The sequence below is a fragment of the Musca autumnalis genome, unplaced genomic scaffold (assembly GCF_047663935.1).
Source record: "Musca autumnalis isolate F117 unplaced genomic scaffold, ASM4766393v1 scaffold_3, whole genome shotgun sequence".
NCBI lineage: Eukaryota > Metazoa > Arthropoda > Insecta > Diptera > Muscidae > Musca > Musca autumnalis.
Window position 1 is genome coordinate 82,790,161 of NW_027411866.1, and position 24,575 is coordinate 82,814,735.

The window sequence follows — 24,575 nt, forward strand, 5'->3', positions numbered from 1 at the left end:
CCAGTCTCTAGTTAGCACGCAGCTATTCTTTAACCGATCTGTTCAGTTCAACGCTTAAAACACAACTCCTCGTCATTGCCAGTTCCCCTGCATTTATATCCCAAAGTCTCCCTGTTCGAGAAATATCTAGAGCATATGGCAACACCTCGAATCTGTACAACGAACACACAGACGCACATTCGCACTAAGCGAACAACCATACTCACATACATACATGGGGGATGATCAATGACGTAATTACAACAACAAATAAATGTAAGAAAAGAAGTGACAAACAAAACAATAATTACATGACTATGGCAAACAAAATAAAAGCACGTTAATGAAAGGTAAAGAACATCTAGAATAATGAAGATAATTCTACATGATAATTGTTGTTGCTTAAATAAAGTAACTGCGTAATAAAACTTTACGTTACAATTCAAATTTTTAAATTAACGGAAATTAAACTAACTAACTTAAACCTATCAGTTACATTCGTAACATTGCCTCCCGCTTAAGCCTGTTCGTCCCGAATAGGCACAGTTCCCTCTCTGTGGTATGGGCATTGGTAACACTGCCTCCCGCTTAAGCCTGTTCCTCTTGACTAGACGCAATTCTCGTTCCGTAGTGGTGGCAACCGATTTAGATGTACCCTCTACTGCGTCAGCTTTGGACTCTTGCTCTTCTGGACGACGTTGCTTTCTCTCCAGGAATCGCGACGCTATATCTTCTTTCTCGGTCACCCTCCTAAGTGCCACCTGGTCGTCATCGGACTTGTCCTTCCTTGTTGTACGGCCGCTTTTCGATGGATATTTCGTTGCTGGATTTTTCCGCTTTCCTACGGGCCAATTGTCGGCGGCTTCCACCTTCAGCGTACGGACATCTACAGCGATTTCGTCAGATTCTGCGCTAGGGCGACACATGCTTTTCTTCTCTTTGTAGCCCACATTAATCGGTATTTCCACATTGGACCAAGTCATCACACGGTGCTTTATGTCCAGGTTTATATCGAAGGCAATCATGAAGTCTACACCAAGTATAACTTCGTCCATAATATCGGCCACTATAAAATCGAAATTTACCGATTTTCTACCCATGCTCAGCCTTTGGTAGGCCTTTCCATGCACCGTTGTAGTCTCGCCTGTGGCCGTCCGCAATTTGACTCCATTTAATGGCAATACCTTCCCTTTTACCAAATCCGGTCTAATAATGGACTTTGTTGCACCGGTGTCCAATGTCAAGGTACGCAATACACCATTGACGAAGCCTTTAACCGTTAAGTTGTGATTCTTCTGCTGGACTATGGCTATAGAGATTGTGGGACCATCATTTTCATCCTCTGCCAGCGGCGTCTCGTGATTGACGGAATTCATTTTATTTGATTCACCTGATGTCTCTCTTTCCAGATTCTTGGCCACCGGTTGGTCGTCGCTTTTTGAAGGCGGTGAGGCGGATCTGGTCCTTGGTCGTTGCAATCTACATTCTCGTGCAATGTGTCCAGCTTTCCGACAGTTGTAGCAAGTCCTTCTCGTTTTACCAGCCCTTCGTTTCACTTTACCTACTACCTGCATTAGTGCACCTTTCATTAGTTCGACAACGGTCTGAGGATTGTTGTCCTCAACTTCCAGCCTCTGCACATTGCAAGCCTGAGGTTTCACCATTGTCTCTTGCTTATGTCCGCCACCGTACTTAAGTTCAAGAGCAGCCATTATATCTCCATAACTGTTTCTAGAAGCGGCGGGAATATTCTGTAATACGTCAGCAGCACCGCCCTTCAATGCCATAAGTAGTCGAACCGCCTTGTCCGTCTCAAATTGTAATTTGCAGACATCAAACGATGTAGATCCGTCGAATTCAGGAGGCTTGATTTTCAGAGTGTTATCAATAACTCGCACTGGTCCTCCTTTGATTTCCAGTTCAGACATTTTCTTTTCCAGATTCACAATCTTCTCGTCGTGGGCCAGAAATTGCCTATCCAATTTCTTTAAATGGTTTTCCATAACCTCGAATCGCTTTCCAATAACTTGCGTAATATTATCGAGTCTTTCGCTGATTTTCGCCTCTAATTCTTCCAATTTTTCGTCGAATTCCTCCGTCAGACATTTGAAGCTTTCATTTATTGCAATAGATTCCTCTTCCATTCTCTTATTAAATTCCTTCGCCAACGTTACTGCAATAACTTTTGCAACCTCCGTATAACTCGGAACCGCGTCTGAAGTTTCATCTCTAATATCAAACTCATATTCGTCGATGTTCATTCCACGGCGCTCGAACTCTTCCAACAAGCGTTTTTGTAGTTCGGCCTTGTTGCCAGTAGAACACAACTCCAACTTACTTAGCTCCTTCTTCAAGTCTTCCACTCGTAGATCCTTAAACTTCATTGTAGGATGATCGTAATCTCACTGCTGACACCAATTGTTACTGAATTAGATTTAACTAATCTCCGTGTAGACGTTGTTTTATTCCCCAGTACGATTTGTACCAAATAAAACAGGGTTCGTTTTAGATTACGTTTCTACAATGCTTTATTTACTTTATTACACTTATTCAGAACCGACTTTAATTACAAAGCACACAGCCAGTCTCTAGTTAGCACGCAGCTATTCTTTAACCGATCTGTTCAGTTCAACGCTTAAAACACAACTCCTCGTCATTGCCAGTTCCCCTGCATTTATATCCCAAAGTCTCCCTGTTCGAGAAATATCTAGAGCATATGGCAACACCTCGAATCTGTACAACGAACACACAGACGCACATTCGCACTAAAGGGTTGTTTACACCATCTATCAATGTCGTATGAGATGTCAAATTTTCTACCTGCGAATGTTGTACACATAGTGTGACCACTATGAAAATTTTCATCTATCAAAATGATTTGGCAACTCATATGTAAATTTTTCATTTAGGGAGTGCTCTATTTGATACGGCATTCTTGTATGTAAACATAAATTTATCAGCTGTTTTCTGGCATTCTCAAAAAAAAAAAAAAAAGAAAAACAAAATCTTTTAAAAAAGAAAATGGAAAGTTATGTATATTTAAATATTTGGAAAAGTAAACAAAGGGTGTTTATAATGTAATTTTCAGATCGATTGGTCGAAAGAAGCAGTCTTGGAAATGATTGCTTTGTGGCAAAAACATAAATGCCTCTATAAGCCCAAAAACCTATTCTACCACAACAAACATGCTAGATATTCATTTTCCTTCAACCAAAATTAAAATTTGCGCAAATTTGCAACTCAACAATAAATGTAAACAATGACAAAAACAGCTGTTTTTATATTTGTAGGTTATGTCATAAGAAAATAACACTTGTAGGTATGAACGCACAAATTGAAAGTTGTATGGATGTCGTCAATTTTGACAAACATTGAGAATGTCGAATGGGTGAAAGAAATGACAGCTCATATGACATTGATAGATGGTATAAACAGCCCTTAAGCGAACAACCATACTCACATACATACATGGGGGATGATCAATGACGTAATTACAACAACAAATAAGTCTAAGAAAAGAAGTGACAAACAAAACAATAATTACATGACTATGGCAAACAAAATAAAAGCACATTAATGAAAGGTAAAGAACATCTAGAATAATGAAGATAATTCTACATGATAATTGTTGTTGCTTAAATAAAGTAACTGCGTAATAAAACTTTACGTTACAATTCAAATTTTTAAATTAACGGAAATTAAACTAACTAACTTAAACCTATCAGTTACATTCGTAACAATATTTTTCTTGAAACTCTTAAGAAAATGTGCGGATTTTGCTTTATCTTCATCCACAGAGAATGTTTGCCATTGAGGAAAATTATCGGGTTATTGAGATAAATCTTTAGGCTTCTTAAACGGAAATAGAGTTCAACTAAACCGTTTTAGTTTAATCCGCGGATGCAGTTGAATCACTACAAGTGTACAGTACAAGTGCCGTTGGAGAACATCTTTTTCTATGAATCCACTTATGAATTTTACAAGGGAGCGCGCAGCTAGGATGCACTCCATTTTGCTTGCGCAACACACATCTAGGATGCACTCCATTTTCGATCCAAATCACAGCTTTTGATGTAGTGTTTTGGATTGAATTTAAAGGCACTCTTCGGATTGCATTTTTAGTCAGTCTAAAGGTGTGAACAGAATGAAATACGCCGCTTTTTTCACGCTCAATTTCATGTTAAAGATTAAAGGCCAAGTACTACCTAATTCAAATGCTGCCTAATTCATTTGAATTAGGTAGTACTTGGCCTTTATGGGTACTTTACACGATATGTTTTTTACATATGAGCTATCACTGTGCATATACATTTTGTATGGGAGAAGTGACTACTCATATGTAAAAAGCATATCGTGTAAAGTACCCATTAGTCTTTTACATGAAACTGAGCGTGAAAAAGCGGCGTATTTCATTGTGTTTCTACCTTAAAGATGCAATAAAAATGCAAGCCATTGCGAAATATCCCAGAATAAATAAAATGCATTTATTATTTGTGTAAAATAAGAATACAAAGAACTTTATTAATGGTCTGTTCCAGTACTGCAAGAATCTACTAATTTTTACTATTTTTTCCGATAACATAAAGGAAAAAATGTTATCGTAGTAAAAAATAGTAGCTTCTTGCAGGTTCTGGAACAGAGCATATATAAACACAAATTAAACAAAGTTTCCATTAAATTCAATCACATTTGATTTTACTTCCTCCGTTCTCCATTTAATCCAAACGCATCTGATTTTGCTTTATCATCCTAAAGTTTTTTTTTTGTTGCCTTCCCATCACTAGTTCAGCTTTCGACATGGACTCCAACTGGACTCCACTCCAATAAAATTTCCGTCTCGTGAATTGCAGCAAAAATGTTTGCAACTTAAGTTTTTATTTCTTTATTTTAAACAAATTCTTAACCCTGCGTTTACGCATGACAGGACAGTTGAGAACATGTATTGATTGTCAAAAACCCAAAACTTGCCTGTGTGACGTAGGCGTCCAGACAACTGCAAAACCAGTTGTAAAATTACGAATGAAAATCGTCGATTTCTTTTTGTTTTCCGTTCACATATTTTGTTTTTGTTTTGTTGCATCAAAGTGCTGTTGTCGTATTTGTTATTTGAAATAGATTTGTATTCATTTGTTAAAAAATGTCCATGTTTACTGTCTACGAAAATTACCAGACAGTGCCGAGGCAACTAGCCAAATGTTTGTATGTATTAGTAAATCAGAGTTGTATTTGCAGACAGTCTGTCTTGTGTAAACGCCAAGTAAGCTGAGTACACATTACCAGTTTTGAATGACAGCTTTGCTCGAATAATCGGTTGCTTGCCAGTGTGACCGATCATTTTTGTCATTCATCATGCACCCACCAGCGTGACCGCTGGAAATTTTGAAGAAGTATCACAAAAAGTATCATTTGTGGAAAAAAGTGGCACAAGTTCTTTGAAAAAGTAGCACAAAAAGTGGCACAGTTTTTTTTACTATTGTTAAGGGGTTATAGACACTTATTAAGCACCAAAAATTCATTATTAATGATTTTTTATAAAAGAAATCTAAATATTGCATGTTTTTCTGACAAATGCCCGCCTACGAAACATTGTTTTTACTAAAGCTGTTTCCGATTCCCGCCGTAGTTCGAAAACAAATAAACGGATAATATTATATATTATGGGATCAATTTCTTGTCCTTAAGCGAAACGGAAACTGTCGATTTCGTCATAAATTCGTCAAAAAATTGATAAAAGTCCCTCGCTCGATTTTTATGTTAATAATAATCCCACATCGATCGGACCATCTGTTTTCAAGCTACAGTGGGCACCGCTTTCTAAATATAATTTCTATGCTACGTACAAAACACTGTAAATTTGTCCCTTCCAAGACTCATATCTTATCCATATATAATTTTGTAATTTTAATTACTTATTTGTAACTTCTTTTCTATATATTTGACTTCCTTTCTGATAATTTCGATTAAATTAATTCTTGATAAAATTTGATCACATTAATGTTGGTAATAGTACATTAAGACTATGATGGATTTAACAAATCCAAACGATTTAAATGGTTGTTTTCATACAATATATGTCAAAAAAATCGGCATAATGGATAATGTATCGTCGTATAAGTGTATAGTCTAAAAGGCGTTTAATGTAAAAATTCCAGTAGCCGAACGCACATACATACAACAACACACAATTAGAGACGACCTACGACTCATTGTTACTTAACTAAGAACCCGTCAAGCATCAATGAATGCGGTTGTTGCAATCTTATCCAAAATGATCAAGCCCACTCTGCCAGTCATATGATTGTGGCACAATTCTTCCCATGGACTTGATCATTTAGGATAAGATTTCGACAATCGTATTCATCGACGGTTGCCGGGAAGTTAACATTACAATGTTTGTAGTTTAAAAAAGGTGGCACAAGGTATGAAAAAGTGGCACATTTGGTATCAATATAAAAAAGTGGCACAGAAGTATCAATGCCGAAAAAAAGTATCAAAATTGATACTTTAGTGGCACAACGGTCACGCTGGCACCCACAAAAAATTTTGTGGTTGTTGGACAGTCAGGTGTTGGTTGTATGATGGTATGATAGTGTGAACCAAAAACGTCATTCAAGGAATAAATTTGCAGTGTAATTATCAAATTAAATTTGGAGAATTACTATTGGAATTGGCGATACACGCGGTCATAACAAAAGAAATTTGACGATACAGTGACAAGGAAAACAGCAAATGGGCAAATGGTTCTGTGGATGACGCCAAAGCAAAAAGTAACAATATTGTGCCGATGGAAAAATGTGCTCAATATCTTCCAGTGTCTAAATTGAATGTGCTATACTTATAAATTAAACAAGTAAAGTAAAACAAGTAAATCGAATGACAATTGTAAAAATTAGGCCCGAAAAATATGATTTTTAGAAAATTGTTCGCACAAAATTTTCGTATTTGGATACAGATTTCTGTGAAGCTGTGTAGGCTACATTCACAACACATACATCAAATAACTCCGAATCGCGAGTTCTACAATCCTATGTGTGCTTTTTTGAAAAACCTGTTTGCGGAACGAAATTAGAAGAAAATTTCAAAAAACACTGTAAATCAGGCATAGTGAGAGAAGGGACGCAGTTCTACGCCCTGAGATTGCCGGCCAGATTGACTTAGATACCTTGCAACCAGGTACGTCTTGCCAAATTCTAACGGTTTTCTCCGCGTAGAACTGGCTGAGTTTGCCGAGGAAGTAGCAGGTCGGTGGCTTTACACAGACCTCCACCCTTAGGTCCGAGGATTGGGAGCCACGTCTTGCCAATTCATCAGCTATCTCATTACCCTCAACATCACAGTGTCCTGGTACCCAACAAAAATTTATGTGAAAATTGCGTGCTTTAAGAAAAGACCTACAGTTTTGAACAATCCTAGATTTGATGGTGTAAGATCTAACCGCCTTTAAAGCAGCTTGGCTGTCCACGTAAATGGTCGCTATCATACCTGCGTTGTGCGTCATTTACTCTAGTAGCTCTAAGACTTTTAAAACAGCAAAAAATTCTGCCTGAAAGACACTGCAGTTGTCGCTAAGTTTATATGAGCGTCTAATATTCAACTCTTCACAATACACACCAGCCCCCGTGCCATCCTCCATTTTTGAACCATCGGTAAAAATGGGTAGACGATTGTCTGTCCTGCTACCAAGCACTTCTGTCAGGGATAAACACATTAACTTTGTGAAAGTCCAGGAATGGTGAAACATAATCAGTATCACCTCCTCTGTCATTTAGTCCAATCTGACTGCCGCTTCAGAATAGTAGCATGTCCAAGCTCTGACCAACACCACTGATTTATCTCCTTAAGCCTCAAGGCACTCCTGGATGCTTGGTACTGCGTCAGAACATCCAGAGTTTGGAAATTCAAAGCAGCATTCAGGGCTGCCTGAGGGGTTGCACTGAAGATAATCTAGACAAGTTGGCGTTAATTTCCAGGGCTTGCCACCAGACGAGACATCCATAAGTCAGAAAGGGGCAGACCACTGTCCTATACAGCCAGTGTATTACATGTGGTCTGAGACCCCAGCTCTTACCTATGGAGTTCTTGCAGGAGTAGAGCGCAACCAGACCTCTCCTCCGTGTTCCTTTTCCATCTTAGCTGATGGTCCAGGACCACTCCCAGGTATTTCGCCTCCGTAGAGAGATCTAACCGCACACCATCCAGCATTGGGCGGCACAAATGCGGCAATATTTCTTTTTGCTGGTGAATAGTACCAGCTCAGTCTTAGCAGGGTTCACCCCAAGACCATTGTGGTGAGCCCAGCGAGAGAGCTTTACCAGCGCACCCGCATCAGTTTCGACAGCATCGACAAGAATTTTCCACTGATTAAAAAGAACAACGTCGTCAGCATATGCTACTACTTTAGTCCCCAGTCTGTCGAAAACTTCGAGTATCTAGAAGCCACAGCAGTGGAAAATCGCGAAAAGTGTGGTTTAATCACAAATCGAGAGAACAAAAAAGACACCTTGGCTTCAACCCATTTTTTCACGCAAATTAACTGTTTGTTAAGGCCAATATTTGTTACCAAGTCTAAAAACATTTCATTTTATCCAAAAGCATTTAATTTGTATAATATACAACCACAATTCGCAAGTTATAAAAATACAAAAATATTCACCATATACATAGTTATAAAATACATTTTATTAAAATTTGTGTATATGAATGTATATAGATATGTATGTATATGAAAATCACATCTCATTGTTGTTACAAAAATGAATAACATATTTGTCTGTAGTAAAATATAGTACATTTTTCCAATTCATATAAAATATGTGTTAGTTAATACATACAACATGTAAAAAGTTTTTGTTTTAAGTTTTCGTGTGAGATAACTTTGGAAGCATTTTGAAGAAAGAAAAAAAGGAATACAAAATTTAACTAAAATTGCAAATTATAAAACAAGAAATACAATTTAAAAGTACACCGACTTCCATCTTTCGTAGTGCTTGGAATTACAATTAAAAATAAAATTATAAGTCTTTCGAGTTAATTTCTGTTTAAAAAACAAACTAAAATATAGATCTAAACAGACATACATACGCAATATTATAAAACAAAAATATTTGTGCTAAAATAAACATTTGTCCGCTCGGTGTTTAAATGCTTTTTCTCATCGATCAAATTTCGTTTCCTTGCTCAGAATCCACCAATTACAGCATGGGTTTCCGTAGCGGCTGCTTCTTTTATATCGACATGTATCAACAATGAAGCTAATTCCAATTCTTCACTGAACTTATTGCGTAATGTAACACTGCGATAACCGGTTCTAATACAGTTAAGTGGATAGCATGCCTGAGCAATGAAGTGGGTCTCGGCAAACATATCCTCGTCCTGAACCTCAAATCGAAGCAGAGCAAAATGTGGATTTTTAACAGAAAATTCACACATTTCATTCCAGACAGGATTGAAACCGTTTTCACAGACTTTTGTGCGATGCTTAACACCTGTGTCAAAACTGGCACCGGCAATTTCCACAACAACCATGGGATTACTACATTTACCAGCCCGAAATAGATGCCTGGCAGCAATAATACGAATTTTGACTAGTTTTTCTTCAAGAGGACTAATGGTTAGCGGATTGTTGGGATCAAATCCTTCCAGCTGCATAAACTTTGGTTTCAAAAGGTAACCGCACATGGCATTATCGCGAAATTTAGCTTGATTCAGTTGCATAGCTTTGTCACCAGTTTGATAATTTAGGGCTATCATTTGGGAGCCAACATTCCAGAATGGCACTGGATTAAAATTCGATGAGTCTAAGCGTTGACCTTTGGGATAGACACGACTTATTTGATGACGATGATAGGCCACAAAAAGCAGAGTGTTTTGTTGTACAAATTGTTTTTCGGCCTTTGTCTCCGGAAAACTGGACATTTCATAGAAGACCCATGAGTGTTCCCTAAACGGTACACTGCGGAAATATATAATCAAGTCTGACATTTCTTTGGCGACACGAGCTGAACGTTCCTTTTTTCTTCTCTCCGTTGCTAGCTGATTGGCGATTAAAGCTGCCTCTTGAATAGCTTTGAACCAGTCATAAGCCTGTTCCTGATTGTCAAAACCAATCACAAAGGAATTTTGCATTGTTGGTGTTTGGATTTGTAGCTTCAATAGAATCCCAGGCTCATTAGACTCGAACAACGAAGCTACGGCACCGTGTATCTCAATGGAATCTGTACGTGGAAACTGTTCACTGTTGGACTCATCGTTAAATGTATTGTAATCGTCTGAACTCGAATCGATAACCTTAACATAGTTTGCTGGGAAATGACGTTGCTTGAGACCACCATAATCTCCCTTCCACCACATCGAGCTATTCCTTTGGACATTTGTAATAATGGCATGTTTAGGAAATGACAATTCATCTGGTTTGTCTGCTTTATAGCTGTATAGGGCCTTACAGGTGACCGTATCTTCTAGACTAGAAGCATCCATATAACTTGAGGCATCATGAAAATCACCATTGCCATGATCTAAAGAAGCTTGGCAGGCCAATAGTTTTTGCTTTAATAGTTCTTGAGATACTGGGTAGACTAGTTTTACATTGCGATACAGAGGATTGCGCATGTAGTGCTTTACCAATGATACCAATGATTCGAATTGATTGGTGTCCACCACAAATAAACGGCCCTCTTGCATTATGCGGCAATGTTTGATTTTTCGATTAATGGTAAACGATATAACGAAAGCATTGGCACTTTGTACCGAGGGTCTTACTAAAAACGAACCCACATCCAGTTTAATTAAAACCTGTTCCGCCTGTTCCTTGGTGGTATGTGGATGAAACCATTCTTGGGATTCGTGTTTTTTGGGTTGTGGTACAGGTTCTTTTAGAGTTATGGAAAATTCTGCACTACGCAGCATATTCTTGCGATAGTAGACAATCAGTGAGTACAGTGAATCAAAAACAAAGTTATCCACGAGATAGTATTTTGTGGTGCCATTTTCATGCTTAAGTTTAATACGACAATGGTTGGGTCCACGTCTCCAAAATGAAAGGCTGTAGTCTCCAACGAATGTTGCCGATTCACGTACTAGAAAAGTACCATCTCCCAGATGCTTATAAGCTTCCAGTAGCTGATCAGCTTCACTGCGGCCACCTAGAAAAGGGAGACACACCATTCTTATTGTTATTATCCTTAATAATTTTTAAAGATGTCTCCTCTTACCTTCAAGTTTACCATGAAACCAATTCTCACCAAAATGCAATTCGTCATTCATTAAATTATCTTTGGCCTTTGGCATTAATGTAGTGGACGATGCGGCAACAGCATTGTCATCGTCATCTCCACCAGCCGAGTTGGTATCTTCAGTCTGAGATGAATATATTAGCTCCTGCTGAGTTAAAACAAAATGGTAGTGATTCCAAATTTTGTCAACCGGATCTTTAAAGTATAAAAGCCCTTCTTTGAGCACATTTCTAATGCCATCTCCTTGATCATCTGGACCAGAAATTGAACCTCGACTTCCTGAAGATGTTAATAGGTTTGTCGAATTCGATGAACTATTTGAAGTCAAAGATGAAGCTGAGGCATCTTCGAATTCGGGTAATTTTTTATGTTTCAATATGATTTTTCTTCTCAGCTGATATGGTGAGGGCAATTGGGTTTCAGCTCGATCAATGCGTTGTGTTAACAACATATCACCAAACACTTCACACAGTGCATGTGCCATATTACGTTGTTGTTCCAGGGAGCAGTTTTGTTCTATAGATAAAATCACTGGAAATTCGGAAGTTACAAAGGCGTGCTCCTTGATAGTTTTGATGACATCTTTAAATTTAATCTTGGATGTCATTGTGTGACCATGAAATATATGCGGCAAATTGTCTGGACCATTCCAACAATCAAGCTCAATACAACGACAACCCATGCGCAGGGCTCTAGCATAGGCTTCACATGAGGATTCCGATGAAAATTGATCACCCGTTAAATAAGTGTTGTGAGATGAGGCAATCCAGTAATTGGAGAGTGGTTGTTTCATATCCATGTAGACGCGATCACAATCATTGTCCCACAAATCATTATGTTTGGAAAAGAGGTAGTCGACAAACTCGCTGACTGTAAAGTATGGATCGTGGACCTCACGTTCTATGTCCTGTAAAAATTCACGGATAAAATTTGAAACAGCCGTACTATCTCTGCCCAAAGCCTCTTGTTGTTCTGTCTGCAAAAATTTTTCAAATTCCCGTAATGTTACATTTTGACCATCCTTTGAATAAGCAAATTCTCCACCAGGTAAACTATGGAACAAATCTTCAAGAAATCCTGCTGGTTGTATTAGTTTCCGGTACAAACGTGCAAAGTCATCGAATCGTAGATCATTTTTTCTCCTTACATCTTCCTCGTTGAAACAGTCCATCAGTTTGGATGTTGTCATTTTGCAACTAATACTGCTGAGGAATGCCTTAAAGTCTTTAACGGTCACTTGACCACCATCTTTGGATGACTGAGTGCTCGAAGAATTTTCTATGGCATAATATTCTCGGCGTAACCAACGTTCCACTTGCAGAGGGTATGAAGCATTGATAGTGTCCTGCACCATATACCGCAGCCCTTTGACCCAATTTTCAGCTTCATGTTCCGAGAGGGCAACGACCGAGAATGTTTTCAGTTTAAAAGAGCTACCATGCAAAACAACAAAACATTTACCGGCATCAAAGCGCTTGGCCTCGTCCAGGCAATTGCGGAACTCTTTAGAGTTCTTGCCTACACGAATTTCTTTGATTTCCCTCAATTCCAATGAGCCCTCATAATCGATGCGAGTATTAGCCGTCACCTGTGACCATAATATTTGTCGAGTCTCTCTTATCAACATTAGTCTTCGCTGCTCGGGTCGTCGTTGTTTACTATAAAGTTTGGTAACAATAGTGCCACGCTCCAGCATGCAGATTATTTGTTCCATCTCCCCAAGAGTGGGGACACTCAGTGAACTAAAACAGTTAAACATTTTCTTTCCGCAATTTTAGCACTCCAATTCTCTTCTATGCTCTAACAGACGAAGTGAACTCTTCACTATTACCGTCCTGCCCCGTTGTGCCTTTGTTCTTTATCTGCGCTTTATCAATAAAATATGGTTATGATTTCCTGCTTGTCCATACCAACATGCCCATCATCAGAGTATACAAAATCGTTGTTTGTTTCTATATGTTTGTTGTTTTTGTCCGAATTTTACTTGCAGTCAATGATGATGCCGAGAATGTAATGTACCATATTTAACAATAATTCTACGTTTTGTTTTTGTTATTTAAGACTAATTGCACTTGTTTTGTAAACAATTATTTATTATAATTTAAGGCACTTTATTGGAATAAAAAAGAAAGTGGAAATGTTAACTTTTACAAGTCTTTCCGGAATGAACTAGTTCAAGGGACAGTTTCGGTAAGGAATTATCGGAACTGTCTATGTTGTGAAACCAGTTTACTGAACTAGTTCAACTAATAAAATAATTTTCCTGGTTATAAATCCATTGGAATTTATTTGACGTATACGCTATGGAATTGACATTTGAAATCAAGAGATTTCGTAAGTCCCGGTCCCCACTAGGATGATCTCAATGAAAAAATTGCATGAAATTATGCGTCTCTAGAACAATGGTGCACAAGAAGAGAATGCTATGTTGGGTTTTTGTATGGGAAAGAGAGTTGTAGTTAACTTTTTCGTAAAGACGCGTGCATGGCTGCTCTAGAATCTAGAGCTGGCAAAAAATCGATGGCAATATCGATAAAATCGATTGTTTTTTAAAAATTAAATATCGATTGATAGTTTTGCCTATCGATATTATCGGAACAAAAACCCCCAACCTAAAATTATTTGAAATAAATAGAAATTTCGTACATTTTTCGGAAAAGTGTGGTGTGCGACACTTAGATCACTAACTGTCAAGGCAAGAATAAAAATAAGAAGAAGAAAAACAATTCACATGACAAACAGCTGGTTTTAGATGGATGTTTAAAAAGTCACTAGGGGGAAGTAAAAGAGAGGAGAAAAATGATGACAGGAGGGAAAAAGATTTCCTGTAAAAGGAAAGGTAGAAAATCTGTCCTTTTTGATGACACCTTTAAATAAGATTGGACGTGTGACTCCCCAAGGCCCACCAAAGAAAAACAAAAGTAATTGGTGCAAAATAATTTTTATTGAAGACGAGTTTGTCTCATTCATTTGTTTTATTGGAACTATTTGTTATGTTGCCATAAATAAAACGCACTGAAATAAACGAAATAAAATAAATAACACAAAGTTTATACCAAAACTGATGAAAAGAAACTGTTATTAAAACTTTTTAAAATATAAGGAAAGATTGAGAAAATAAAATCAGAAATTGAAAACAAACAAAGTTGGACTAAGCTAAAGTAACAAAAGCAAGAAAACTAAACAAAAACTTAAAAGCAAGAAAGAAATAAACGTGAATACAACGCCATCAGCTACGTCCGGGAGTCACACCCATCACTGTCCAATTCACCGAGGGAGGCGCTGCTCTCATGCATGCTCAAGCCGACATGCATTGGTATACCTTTTCCCAATAGACCATTACCACCATAAACTCCGGACAGACAGACGGACGACAAGCCATATAATTAGATTCCACGCATGAAAAGAAAAAAAAGAAAGAAAACATTATCAAAAGGGGTAAACAAAAGGGATTTTAATAAGATTACTTACCGTATTTTCGGTCTAGGTACAGCACTCGGGGTCGAGCTCGATTCAGGGTTAGGTTACCATATTCTCCTAGTTTTCCTTAATCGCCGTTCAATGTCCAGGTGAATATCCTTTTGTTCGTCCTGAAAAGAAAAAAACATGAAGATAACATATGAATAAATATTAATTAAATAAAGATATCCTTAAAGCGGGAATATAATTACAGTGCTAATACCATATACTTACTAGTACTTACTTACACTTTGGTGAAAAGTTTGAACCCGGCCTACACAACAATCATAGCCGCATCTTTTGTGAAAGCATCCTCCTGGTGGTGACCGCTGCTAAAACCTGCAAAGAGAGAAATAAGAAGATTATTTATTTGGCGTCGTAAAAAATTATAGGAAATAAGCAAGATTTAAAATTATTTCTGTCAGAAAATCTTAATATAAACTCTATAATTTCTTCTGTATTGATTTAGCTTGAATATGAATTATTTTGAAAATTAACGAAGCTAAAGAGTAAACTAAATAAATGGTTTTTATAATGTTTAATTGAAATTCTTGAAATATTTATCTTAATATGGAAGGCTAAAGGTTTTCACAGGTAAGAAAACGTAGATCGCACGCAGGTGGGGAAGGAATGGGGTATTCCAGGATACATTCTTGGGAGAAAAAGGAATACCACGGTGGGGAGGGGATTTCCCAGGCACGAATAACAGCATAGTGCCAAAGTAACCAATCACAGACAGATACATAGGAGATGATAATGAAATGATTCATGTTATTAGTGTTCCCCAGCTGGCAATAGTAATTTTGTTTTTTTGTCCACCTAGCGAGGTCTAACTCACTGAAAAGAACTGCGGCCCCGAAGACTGAGCTTTCGCCGGTGCAAACGTATCAGCCAGCCAGAGCCGTCAGTGAGTTCGTTCCTGCTCCAAACGCTAGGGGTCCCTAGGACAGGACAAAAATGGCGCCCGCAACATGGGGCCTGAGTTATCAGGTTTCCAATTTCATTTTTTTTTTGCCACGCTTAACCTTGTCCTACGTCTTGGGGGTTCGATCATCTTAGGCCGGTGAAGGGTTTTCCAAAGTCTTAACTGTAGGCAGGATGTTCGGCCTCAAAGGGGTTGAATGGGGTGGAGGTGGTAACGTTTTTCTCTGAAAAGCTTCGTAGGTCACGGCATACTTACTTTTTATTAGAAGTAGCAAGTCGGTAGCGACGAGGCTGGGAAGAGAAAATGGCAGTTAGTTTCAGTAAGTAGTTAACGATAGACTAAATTAGTTTGCTTACCTGCCCGACAAAGTCAGTGTTGATTGCACATTTCCAGATTCGTGAGTCCTGGATAGGAGTCTGTGGGATCATTATTCAGTGTCCGCGAGGGAAGTAGCGGGCGAGGTAGCGAACTGATCCCAGTTAATTCAAGTTGTATATAAAGAATCATTTAAAAATATAATGTTTACGGTTTGGAGGTTTATTAAATATGTTATTGTGTTTGTGATTGGTTAATTTACCCACTTGCGGATGGTCTACGTTTTCAATCCTAGTAGTTGGAATATCGTCTCGACAATCCGTGATAATCTCAGAGGAGAGAAAAATTACTGAGGAAGAGTAATAAGTTTTTTTGATATTTTGTTAAAGTATTCGTCGTAACAAGGAACGGTAGCAAAGTGAGGATAATTGTGGTAAGTCGAAGTAGCGCGTGGTTAGGACTTGTTTATCTGAGCTTAGGTGATGAAAACGAGGTCTAAGTCTTACGAGGTAGAGGATAGGGACCCGAACTGCTCCGAGATGCCTAATACAACTACAACGACAGCTGTTGCTACGGACACCACTTCGGTGTTAACTACTACGACAACAACGTCAACAACGGCAACTTGCACAGCTATTGCAAGAGAAGAGGGCGGGGTTACGAGGTCGGCCAGATCGAGTCCAGCACGATCTTTGGAGGAGTCGATTTCGTCAGGCGGAGACGGTACGCCTAGTACTCCCCAGTTTAGTAGTATCACAGCCCAAAGTATCCGGCAGGAAGTGAGAGACAGAGGTCCCCAGGGGCAGCAAGACAAGCCATATGCCGCAGCGACAGATCAACAGCTACGCGAGATCATAAATTTAGCAATTGAGGTGGGTCAGGCGGATGTGAATCGGCTTCTGAACGAAAAATTGTGCCAGTTGGTGCCAAGACTAGTACAAAACAGCCTGATGGAGATGGGAGGTATTCCCTATGGTCGACCACAAAACCCGCAGGCTGACCCGCCGTCAGTCCCACCGCCTAGTCTACCACCAAATCCCCTGTACGATCGTCCACCAGTACCGGCACCAGTCCCACAGCCGAATCTACCACCAAATCACCTGTATGATCGTCCACCAGTACCGGCACCAGTCCCACAGCCGAATCTACCACCAAATCACCTGTATGATCGTCCACCAGTACCGGCACCAGTCCCACCGCCGAATCTACCACCAAATCACCTGTACGGTCGTCCACCAGTACCGGCACCAGTCCCATCGCAGAATCTACCACCAAATCCCCCGTACGATCGTCAACCGATACCGGCAACACTTTCAGGGCTGCCACAGAATCCCCCGTACGAGCCTAGTCACATACAATACTTCAGTCAAAGACGAAGCGAGATGGACAAGTGGAAATTGCGATTTGATGGTACATCAAAGTCGATCACAGCTGAGGACTTCATCTTTCGCTTAGAGCTTTTGAAGAGAGACTTTGGCTGCAGCGACGAGGAGGTGGTGATCAAGTTCCCGCAGCTGTTGGAAGGGCCAGCAGAAGACTGGTTCTGGATGCAGCGGCGGCTAGGTCGTTTAAGTTGTTTCGAGGATATTAAGCAAGCGTTTCTGTCTCAATTCAGGAAGTTCGAAAGCGACTTTGATGTGCAGCGTCGCATGATGGACCGACGTCAGGGACCCCAAGAACCTTTCGAGGAGTTCTACAACGCAATGCTCCGCCTGCATCATCAACAGCGAGTGCCCATGGATGAGGGGATGTTGGTAGATATGTTGAAAAACAACCTGAAACCATCCATGGCATCGCTGGTCTTTCCAATGAGAATTTATGGGCTTCAGCATTTCCGGGAGGAGTGTCGGAAAGCTGAGCAGTTGCTGGCGAACCAGAGGCAAGCTTCGCAATTGCACCGGCAATCATACAACCCCCGAGTCCATGCAATCGACTACGAACTTCCAAAAGAACTCGAGGTTGATGCCATATCCAGACAGGCCAACTATATTTGTTGGAACTGTAAGGAGAGGGGTCATGGATTCATTGAATGCCCATCGACTAAGAGGAATCTATTCTGCTATGGTTGTGGCATGGAGGGTGTAACCAAGCCCAGTTGCCCGAAGTGCCAGGGAAACCAGCAGTCCGGAACGATGAAGGGGATGACTCGTCCGGCCCAATCGCATCCCCGAAAGTGAGGCATAAGGAGCATGAGGGACTCCCGATTAGGATTCTAGAGAAGACGACTGGTGACAGAGTAAAGAAAGATGGAAGCGAGGGAGTTAGAACTAAGGAAATAAAGCCATGGCACGTACGTCTACGAGAGTATGAGGCGGCAAGGAGTAGGATATTTAATGAAGTAAAAGGAGACGAATTAGGTTCTAAGAGCCACGAAGGCAATGAATACGAATTAGGTTGTAAGAGCCATGAAGGCAATGGAGAAAAATTAGATCATAAGGGCCATGAAGGCGAAGAAAGCGCAATAGTTAGTATGAGTACTAAAGAATCTGGAACGAACAACCTAGACGTAAGCGTAAGATTGAATGGAAATGGATTGAATTTTTGGAGTAGGGGTAGAAGGAAAAGGATCGAAAATGCCCGAAGTAGATACAAGGCTAGGAGAAGGCTTAGAAGACAAATAGATGAAGCGATGTTGTACCAAGGCGACGATACCCGCCTGTATGCCAAAATACGTATCGGAAACACCGAAGTGGAAGGGTTATTGGATAGCGGGGCCACGGTGACGTGTTTGGGAGAAGGCGCAGTGGAGTTGGCCGATAGGGAGGGGATACCGATTTTTTCATATAGGTCGATCATCAAAACCGCAGATGGGACCCCACATCAAGTAATTGGCAGAATAAGGGTCAACATTAGGTTGAGGTCAGTCGAGAAAGAAGTGGAGTTCTTTTTGGTTCCCACATTAAGTAGATCACTTTATCTCGGCATCGATTTCATGAGAGCTTTTAAACTGATAACTGCAGTGGAGTGTCTGTCTGTAGAAGAGGAAACCGACACAGAGCCCGTAGATCCAACCGCCCATCGCCTGTCCGAGGAAGATAGGAAGAAACTAGAGGCGGTAATAGAACTGTATCCTTCCTTCGAGGTGCTAGGATTGGGTAAGACGGAGCTAGAGACACACGTTATTGACACGGCCAATGCAGAACCTGTCAAGCAGAGACACTACCCAGTCTCGCCTGCGGTCCAGGCTCTCATGTTTGCGGAGCTGGATAGGATGCTGGACATGAGGGTCATTGAGCTAAGCCAGAGTCCTTGGAATAGTCCGGTAACCTTGGTTCGTAAGGGTACCAAGAACCGACTATGCCTGGACGCCAGGAAGCTCAATGCCCTGACTGTCAAGGATGCTTATCCTCTCCCAAACATTGAGGGTCTTCTCAGCAGGTTAGGGGATACGCATTTTATTTCGAGTGTGGATCTGAAGGACGCCTTCTGGCAGATCCCACTCGAAATAAAAAGCAGGGAGAAGACAGCTTTCACTGTACCGGGGAGACCCTTATACCATTATACCGTCATGCCTTTTGGGCTGTGTAATGCGGCCCAAAGGTTATGTCGGTTGATGGATAAGGTTATCCCCGGGCATCTACGGGAAAGGGTGTTTGTGTATTTAGACGACCTGCTCATCGTAGCCCCGGACTTTGAGACCCATCTGCAACTTCTAACCCAAGTAGCAGACCTTCTGAAGAAAGCAAAGCTAACTATAAATGTGAACAAGTCCAAGTTTTGCTTTCGGGAGCTACGCTATTTGGGGTATGTCGTGGGTGGCGGTCAATTGAAAGTGGATCCGCAGAAAGTTGCAGCAATCGTAGATTGCACGTATCCAAAAAACGCGCGGCAAGTCCGTCGATTTACAGGGATGACCGGCTGGTACCGCCGCTTCATTGCCGACTATGCCACTCTAGCAGCTCCGATTTTCGCAACTCTAAAGAAAGGACGATCGTTTGAGTTTGGGAAGGAAGCACAGGAAGCTTTCAATAAGCTTAAAGAGGCCCTAACGCAAAGTCCAGTGTTGCAACACCCCGATTTCGGTAGGCATTTCTACGTGCAGTGTGATGCTTCTGATTTGGGGATTGGCGGTGTCTTATTTCAGAAGGACGATAATGGGGGAGAACATCCGGTGGCTTACATGTCACAAAAACTCACGCCGGCACAGAAAAATTACACGGTGACCGAACGTGAATGCCTGGCGGTTGTGATGGCAATTAAAAAGTTCCGGCCGTATATTGAGCTGATGCCTTTTACGGTCATCACAGACCATTCTTCGCTCAAATGGCTGATGGGGAATAAAGAGTTGAGTGGACGCTTAGCCAGGTGGAGCTTGTTATTGCAGAGTCACTCGTTTGAAATAGAGCACCGAAGAGGAAGTCAGAACGTTGTCCCGGACGTTCTGTCCCGGTACAATCTGGAAGAATTGGTCGAGCAAATGGAGAGCATAGTGGATTTAGAATCGGAAGAATTTAAGACTGATGATTATTTAGCCAAGATACATACCATTGAGCAAAACCAGGAGTCTCTACCCGATCTTCTAGCAAGAGACGGATATATTTACAAAAAGACAATCCCTATGACAGTCGACATTCCCCACGAGGATTTTGTTTGGAAGCTTTGGGTGCCAGCCCGATTGACTACGACAACCATTAGCAAAGCTCACAATTCTCCAACAGCAGCGCATGGAGGATATCACAAGACGCTGAAAAGGCTGAAACAACTCTATTACTGGCCGAATATGAATGCCCAAATAAGAGACTTTGTGAGGAACTGTGAGACATGCAAAGAGTCAAAGGCAAACTACAGAAACATGCAGCAACCCATGGAGGCGAATGTGATTTTCGAGCGACCATTTCAGAAAGTGTATGTTGACTTTTTGGGTCCATACGTTCGGTCGAAGGATAATAATTCGTACATTTTTATTGTCCTTGACCATTTTACGAAGTATGTTTTACTGAAGCCCATGTCCAAAGCGACGTCTCGTAACGTCATCAAATTCCTAATGGACGAAGTCTTCCATAAATTTGGGGTACCGGAGGTACTGATGTCTGACAATGGGCAGCAGTTCGTTGGGAAAGATTTCACCAGCTTCCTGGAATCTTACGGAGTGAAGCATTTCAAAACTGGACTATATTCGCCTCAAGCAAACCAATCAGAAAGGGTGAATCAGTCAATTTTATCTGCGATCCGTTCTTATCTCAAAGACGACCAGCGCGATTGGGACCAGAATATATCCGCGATAGAATGTGCTCTACGGTCGTCGGTTCACTCTTCAATAGGCATGACCCCCTACTTCGCATTATTCGGTACAAATATGGTAACCCATGGTAGCGTGTATAGGCTTGCAAAGCAATTAGAGAGTATGAGTGATCCCGATTTTAGCGCTATACCTAAGGCTTCAAAATTGGAACTGGTGCGAAGCGAAGTGAAGAAGAATCTGCAGAGAAGCTATCTGGATCGATCCAGGAAGTTTAACATACGTACACGCAAGGTTAGGTTTCTCCCGGGTCAGGAGGTGTACCATCGGAATCACCAGCTGAGTGATTTCGGGAAAAATATTAATGCGAAACTATGCAAGAAGTTTGTTAAGTGTAGAATCGTAAGGGCAGTGGGAAGTTGTCTCTATGAAATTGAGGACTTAAGAGGGAAATCCCTAGGGGTTTACCACGCCCGAGATCTAAAGCAATAAGGGGTTAGTAACTAGTGATAATGAGGTTGTATTAGATTGAGTCAGGAAGTCAAATGGCAAATCTCAATTACTTAATATATTCAGTCAAACACCCTACTTTTGTTGTTAGGTATTGGAATTAGCAGAGTGGCAAGTAAAAACATTCCACGTATGACGGAAGATGTGGATAAATGAGGTTGGTAAAAAGCGGTTTTGGTTTGTAATTAAAACCACAAATAATTTAAAAACTTATCTCGCAACTGGAAATGATCCATGTACTTAGTATCAGGCTTTCACCCAATATTTTTGGGAACAAGTTTGTCAGATTCATTTGTAGATTAAAGAAAAAATTAATGGCAGCGTGGTATATAGAGGGAATACGTGTACATATAACTGTGTGTGTATATAATAAGCTTATACATATTTTCATATATTATTCAGAAATGCGGGAAAATCCATTAATACGCTCCAAGAAGCTATGGTGTTCGCGACTTATATTTGGATCGCATAAAGAGTAGCTTCTAAGTTTATCGTAGCTGAGTTTTTTTAAATGAAGACAACTTATCTACTTCAGTAGGGTGTCCACAGCTACCACTTTCAATATAATTTTGAAACACCATTTCTTTTACAGAGACTTTGACCTATCCTGTTTATTTGTCAATGCTGTTAACTTTCAATGGCAAGCGATCCCAGTGGTAAAGAAGGTTGCATATTCACTCATGCACCATACGGCATTATAGCTAGGTTTAATGTAATTTAATCTGCCAATTTGTTTCATAGTAGGCCATTCACTAGTTGTCATTCTTATGCCTTGGTCAGGAAGATCAAATGTCTTTCAAAAAAAAAACTCGTTTGCATTAGGATGAAAATAGTTACGTTAGTAAATCTCAAAGAAATATCAGCATTGAGTACTCACCACTGTAGTTAAAATTAGTTAATGGCCATTGGGGGCTATAACACACTAAAGTTGGAGATTTCTCTTCGGTAAACAATGCCAAAATACTACCAACCCACCGCTTCAACGGGTCGGTCAGCAATTACATACATTCCACAACACAAAGTAATACTTTTATTTGTTTTATTGACCATAATTCTAATAAATTATAATTTTTCATCTAACATTTATATGAATTCCCGTTTTCTATTTATTGACTCGGTTCACTATATCGACATGCTTTCATTAATTAGTATTAAAAATCGAGCACTTCTTGTTTTGTTTTGGTTTCATTTCTACATTTCTAATTAGATTCCTTTTCTTTTTTTTTTTTTGTTTTCTTTTACGTATGACTCTTTGTGATGCTCATTACATCGAAAATACCGTTACCATAGATTTTCGAAATTCATTATTTTCCGCCAGAACCGCGCTGTGTTATTTTTTTTTCTTGAATGAGTGCATTTCATTGAGTGCAAATGCAGCTTCATTCAGCCTCTGATTTGTACACACAAACACACGGACGACCTTTGTTTTAGGTTATACATTTTGCTTTCGAAAAAAACAAACCCAAACTGAATTTTAGCTTTCAATTATTATTCAATTTGCTTTTTCCATGATTTCTTTTTATGATACGTTTCACCAAATAATGGTTGGTCATTTTATATCACACAAAATTTCACTTTATATCCGCTAGCATTTTCCATCAATTTCTTACAACATTTCAAACAATTCTTACACGCTTTCCGTATTTTTCTTTTTTTGTTATAATTGACAGGCACATTAGACGTTTAAAATTTTTTTTAACACGCACTTTGATTTTGCCATAACTAACGTTTCTCTACCCGTTCCCGTCATTGATACACGGTTGTAGCACCGGCAATTCTCATAATAACGCGCACGCACGCACACATTCACTACCTCGTAGTATTTCCATTCATGTTTTTCTCTTTGTTGTTTAAAGGACTTTTGCAATTTTCTTTACGAACGAAAATTCTTTAATCCTTGCTTAAATTACAGGAAGGAAACTTCTATCTTCCACATTCCACATATAAATTGTTTTTTTCTTTTTTTTTCAATTATCACAATATGTCCGTCCGTACCAGAGAAGTAAAAACCGCGAACTAAATAACTTCTTCTAGTTCTGGATATATCTAGTAGCCACTATTGGTTGATAGCATTTGGCACCATTTGTACAGAAAGGGTGGTTCTCACTAGGCGATTTGAGCCGATCGCACGTATTAAGGGAGCACAATTACAATTATGGAAGGTTTACACTGAGCCGTAAAAGCCTAAAGTTGGTTCACATCCACATAAAATTCATTTTTACGATTCATTCCAGTTTTCTTTTTAAGAAATCGAGAAAAAAGCAGTGGGGTTGCCATACGACGACGATATTGGTTGCTGATATACACATTTACATTAATTATTATTAAAAATAGGGACACAAATTATTTTATTTATTGATCGTCGCAGGTCCTTGTTCCCTCCTATCCTTTGATGAAGGTTATCGGCAGGATAGTGGGGTTTGTGGTGTGCGACACTTAGATCACTAACTGTCAAGGCAAGAATAAAAATAAGAAGAAGAAAAACAATTCACATGACAAACAGCTGGTTTTAGATGGATGTTTAAAAAGTCACTAGGGGGAAGTAAAAGAGAGGAGAAAAATGATGACAGGAGGGAAAAAGATTTCCTGTAAAAGGAAAGGTAGAAAATCTGTCCTTTTTGATGACACCTTTAAATAAGATTGGACGTGTGACTCCCCAAGGCCCACCAAAGAAAAACAAAAGTAATTGGTGCAAAATAATTTTTATTGAAGACGAGTTTGTCTCATTCATTTGTTTTATTGGAACTATTTGTTATGTTGCCATAAATAAAACGCACTGAAATAAACGAAATAAAATAAATAACACAAAGTTTATACCAAAACTGATGAAAAGAAACTGTTATTAAAACTTTTTAAAATATAAGGAAAGATTGAGAAAATAAAATCAGAAATTGAAAACAAACAAAGTTGGACTAAGCTAAAGTAACAAAAGCAAGAAAACTAAACAAAAACTTAAAAGCAAGAAAGAAATAAACGT

General features: G+C 39.6%; 1 protein-coding gene across 3 annotated transcripts; it reads right to left on the reverse strand.

The window, feature by feature from the left end:
* Window positions 1-8,640: 8,640 nt before the first annotated feature.
* On the reverse strand, window positions 8,641-22,607 carry sl (small wing phospholipase C gamma 1). 3 transcript variants are annotated; one of them, XM_073972210.1, is made up of 4 exons: window positions 22,476-22,607; window positions 14,918-15,008; window positions 11,190-14,800; window positions 8,641-11,120 (listed from the first exon to the last, which is right to left on the reverse strand). In XM_073972210.1, exons 3-4 carry the CDS (start codon window positions 12,967-12,969, stop codon window positions 9,157-9,159), a joined length of 3,744 nt encoding a protein of 1,247 aa, XP_073828311.1. In that variant the 5' UTR covers window positions 12,970-14,800; window positions 14,918-15,008; window positions 22,476-22,607; the 3' UTR covers window positions 8,641-9,156. The 3 variants fall into 3 exon arrangements, with proteins under 3 accessions (XP_073828311.1, XP_073828312.1, XP_073828310.1); XM_073972211.1 differs by having other exon boundaries at window positions 14,914-15,008; XM_073972209.1 differs by lacking the exon at window positions 22,476-22,607 and having other exon boundaries at window positions 11,190-15,212.
* Between the last annotated feature and the right edge of the window lie 1,968 nt (window positions 22,608-24,575).